This window comes from Nicotiana tabacum, chromosome 15 (genome assembly GCF_000715075.1).
Source record: "Nicotiana tabacum cultivar K326 chromosome 15, ASM71507v2, whole genome shotgun sequence".
Taxonomy (NCBI): domain Eukaryota; kingdom Viridiplantae; phylum Streptophyta; class Magnoliopsida; order Solanales; family Solanaceae; genus Nicotiana; species Nicotiana tabacum.
In genome coordinates this window covers 125,008,686-125,012,423 of record NC_134094.1, presented here as the reverse complement: position 1 = coordinate 125,012,423, position 3,738 = coordinate 125,008,686, and the positions used below count along the sequence as shown (strand labels likewise).

Genomic DNA, 3,738 nt, shown 5'->3' with positions numbered 1-3,738 from the left:
GAATTCGATTCTACGGACCCACCGGGACCGTCAAAATATGGATCCGGGACCGTTTACCAAAAATGTTGATCGAAGTTAACTAAAATTAATTTTTAAGGTATAAATTCTTATTTTCATCAATTTTTAACATAAAAGCTTTCCGGAAACATGTCCGGACTGTGCACGCAAATCGAGAAGGATAAAAATAAGATTTTTAAGGCTTAAGAGCGCAAATTCGAGTTCTAAAATATAAGATGACCTTTTGGGTCATCACAAAAACTTACACTACTACTATTAACAAATACATAATACGAAATATGACTTAAAGCAAATTGAATTGATCTTGAGTCTTCAGTCCTGCAATAAATTTCCTCATACTACTTTCGCCCATGCCTAGGGAAGTAGGATCCCTACCATCCCCTCCTTATATGAAACTAAATAAAAAAAATTTATTTTCACAGTTTGACTAAAGAAATGAAGACGTTTGAAGCCTATGGTCAAAAATAATAAGTCTTAGACAGTTGTGTGATTATGAATCATCTTATCAAGTATAAAAGGGAAATTTAAAGTTATTTCCTCCGATCTATTTTGAGTTAGTCATAATTTTCTTTTATACGTCTCTTAAGAAACTATTAATAAGAGGGTTTTTTGACTACTATACCCATATTTAATACTTTTCATTTTTATGTTTTCTATGCTATGTAGTTTGTTTTTACTATCAAGAAACTAAGGGCAAAATAGAAAAAAATAATTAATTATACCATGATTTTCTAAAACTACAATTATTTTGGACTAGATATATTTAGTAGCCACGACAATTAATATGAATAGGAGGAAATAAATCCTTTTTAAGTATAGAAAGATGACAATTTTTTTCTAGGACAAACTAAAAAGGAAATTATATCGCATAATTGAGGACAAAGGGAGTAAATAAATTAAAGGGGTCGGGTAGGGATTACTTTCTATAAATACCAACTAACGTTCATTCTTTTCCTATTGCTTCCTCACAAACATGCAAATCATAACAAGTATCAACATGATAGGAATATTGATAGTGCTAATCTTCTCTTCTTCCCTTGCTTACTCTAGTCAACTTCCACCACTTCAATTTAAGAAGCTCCAACTTCCTCAGCAAACAGTCGGCCCTGACTCTACCGCTTTTGATCTTAAAGGCAATGGACCTTACACGAGTGTGGCTGATGGCAGAGTACTCAAATATCAAGGTCCAAATATTGGCTTCATTGATTTTGCTACCACATCACCATTAAGGTAAAACACAACAACTTGTTATTTTTTCCCCACTTCATTCTAGTTTTAAATTGAAGGAAAGTCTTGACGTAATTGGTAAAGTTGCTGCCATGTGACCAGCAAGTCACAGATTCAAGCCGTGGAAACAATCTCTCGCAAAAATACAGAGTAAGACTACGTACAATAGACCCATATAGTACAGCCCTTTCCTGTACCCCGCGCATAGCTGGAGCTTAGTGCACCGGCCTTTTACTTCATTCTAGTTTTAAATTGTAAGTTTTATTGTTACTTTGAGAGCAACATAATTTCTTTCTCTTTAGGACCAAGGAGGAATGTGATGGAACAAATGACCCAAATTTACTAATCACACGTGGAAGACCTCTTGGCGTTGGGTTTTATTACAAAACTGGTGATCTCTACATTACTGACATCAATTATGGCCTCTTGTCCGTTGGATCAAACGGAGGCCTTGCCACACAACTTGTTTCGGGCATAGATGGCGTCCCTTTCGCCTTTGCGGACGCGCTAGACGTCGACCAAATAGGGGGAGTCATATATTTTATTGATTCAGGATTAATACTTCGCACCAGGTTTGCTCATTCAATTTTCAATGAACTTTGGATTTTCCGAGATGTTGTAAAATCTACTTATCGGGTCATCTCAATAATGAATTTATAGGTAAATGTCTAATGAGTATGAATCAGTAAACACAGAAACAAGGGTGGGTGACTAGTTAGCACCAATTAGGGGTGTCAAATGGGCGGGTTGGGTCAATTTTGGGCGGGTCAAAATGGGTTGAGTCAATAATTGGGCGAGTCAAATGATTCGTCCAAAAGTTACTTGAGCTAAGATGGACTAAAATTCGGGTCATAACTCAACCCGCCAAACTCTTATTAAACTTTAATTAATATGTGTTGCTTTCTTATAAATTGTATAATTACTAAATAAGACTTTTTTTCTTTTGCTATGGTCATATATAACATATCAAACAAAAAATAAAATTATTTCTAAGATATTTTGGCAAAGTTAATCATGGATCAATTTGGACTAAAAATTAGCCCAACTTTAAATGGGTTGAGACGGGTTGGTCAAGATGGATTAAGTTAAATAAATGGGTGGATCAATAACCAGTCCAACCTTGGGTGGGTCAATAACCAGCCCAATCTTGAGCAGGTTGGGTGGGTTATTTGGGCTTGGGCCAAATTTGACAGCCCTAGCACCAATCTGTATAAATATCTTAACTATGAGACATAAAACTCAAATTTCATTATGAACTTACACGGGCGGATTTATAGGGGAGATTATAGGGTACGTGAACTCATGGTCTCTCCTCAAAATTTGATATTTTATGTACATATTTTCTAAAATTGGTTTAATATTAATTGTTGGCACTCATGTTTCAAGAAGGTTGAATGGTGCACTTGGTTAAAGGTTGAGTTATTTATCAAGAGGAACATGGTTCAATCTCCACTTAATAGATGTTTTACTCCTTTTTTTTTAGTAGTGCGCCCATGTACCGAAAATCCTAGATCCGTCTCCGAACTTACAAGTTACAGCTAATATACCTGACTTAAGCGTGAAACTTTCGCTACTTTGACAGAGACATAAATTTAATCCTTCAAAGTGGAGATACAACAGGGAGATTTTTCAAGTATGATATAAGAACAAAGCAAGTTATGTTCTGATCATATGTTCTGATCACAGAAATAATTGCTAGCAGAATCAGGAGGTTTTGGCTCAAAGGTCCAAAAGCGAATTCAACAGAAATATTCGCAAACCTTACTGGACATCCAGATAACATAAAGAGGACGATCTTGGGCGACTATTGTGTAGCTGTTAACATCGTGAAACAACAACAAACTCCAACCATATTTGCGCTAGCACAAAGGGTTGATGTGCTTGGGAATGTTGTCTTATCGTTGAATCTCACAGCTCAATATCCTAATTCGTTTTCTGAAGTTCAAGAATATTTTGGTAGACTCTATATAGGATCTTTTTTCCTCGAAAATTTTGTTGGTGTTTATGGAATTTGAAGGCTTATAAGGCCGTCGAGTCTGTTACTTTAGGCCCTAACAATAAAGGTGTCAATGTTTTTATTATATATGAAAAACAAAAAAAGGGCTATTTTAGGCTTCTTCATTATTTTTCATTTTTTAAGCAACACTAACTTTTGTGGAAATTGATATAAAATATCCTCCTATGGTTAATGAAATATATCGCGGCAAAGTCTTGGAACTACGGTAAAATTATCTTTGAGAAACCAATCACGGGTTCAATCCATGAAAACAACCACGAATATTTGCATTAGGATAAATTATCTATATCACACATCTTGGGGATGCGGTCCTTCTTCGGACCTTATCTGCAGAGGCGGACACACATGACGAGTTGAGGGGTCACCGACACCGGAAAACTTCGACAAAAACTCCATATATACTTGCAAATATCTTAAAAAAATAGTTAGATATTAGCATATGTCCCCGTACCAATCTTTATAAGCTGCAGTGATAA

General features: G+C 35.6%; 1 protein-coding gene across 1 annotated transcript; it reads left to right on the top strand.

Annotated features, from left to right (window-relative positions):
• The first annotated feature begins 1,010 nt into the window (after positions 1-1,010).
• LOC107794230 (protein STRICTOSIDINE SYNTHASE-LIKE 12-like) lies at positions 1,011-3,271 on the top strand. The gene is made up of 3 exons (XM_075231777.1): positions 1,011-1,248; positions 1,548-1,863; positions 2,916-3,271. Exons 1-3 carry the CDS (start codon positions 1,016-1,018, stop codon positions 3,258-3,260), a joined length of 894 nt encoding a protein of 297 aa, XP_075087878.1. The 5' UTR covers positions 1,011-1,015; the 3' UTR covers positions 3,261-3,271.
• Positions 3,272-3,738: the final 467 nt, after the last annotated feature.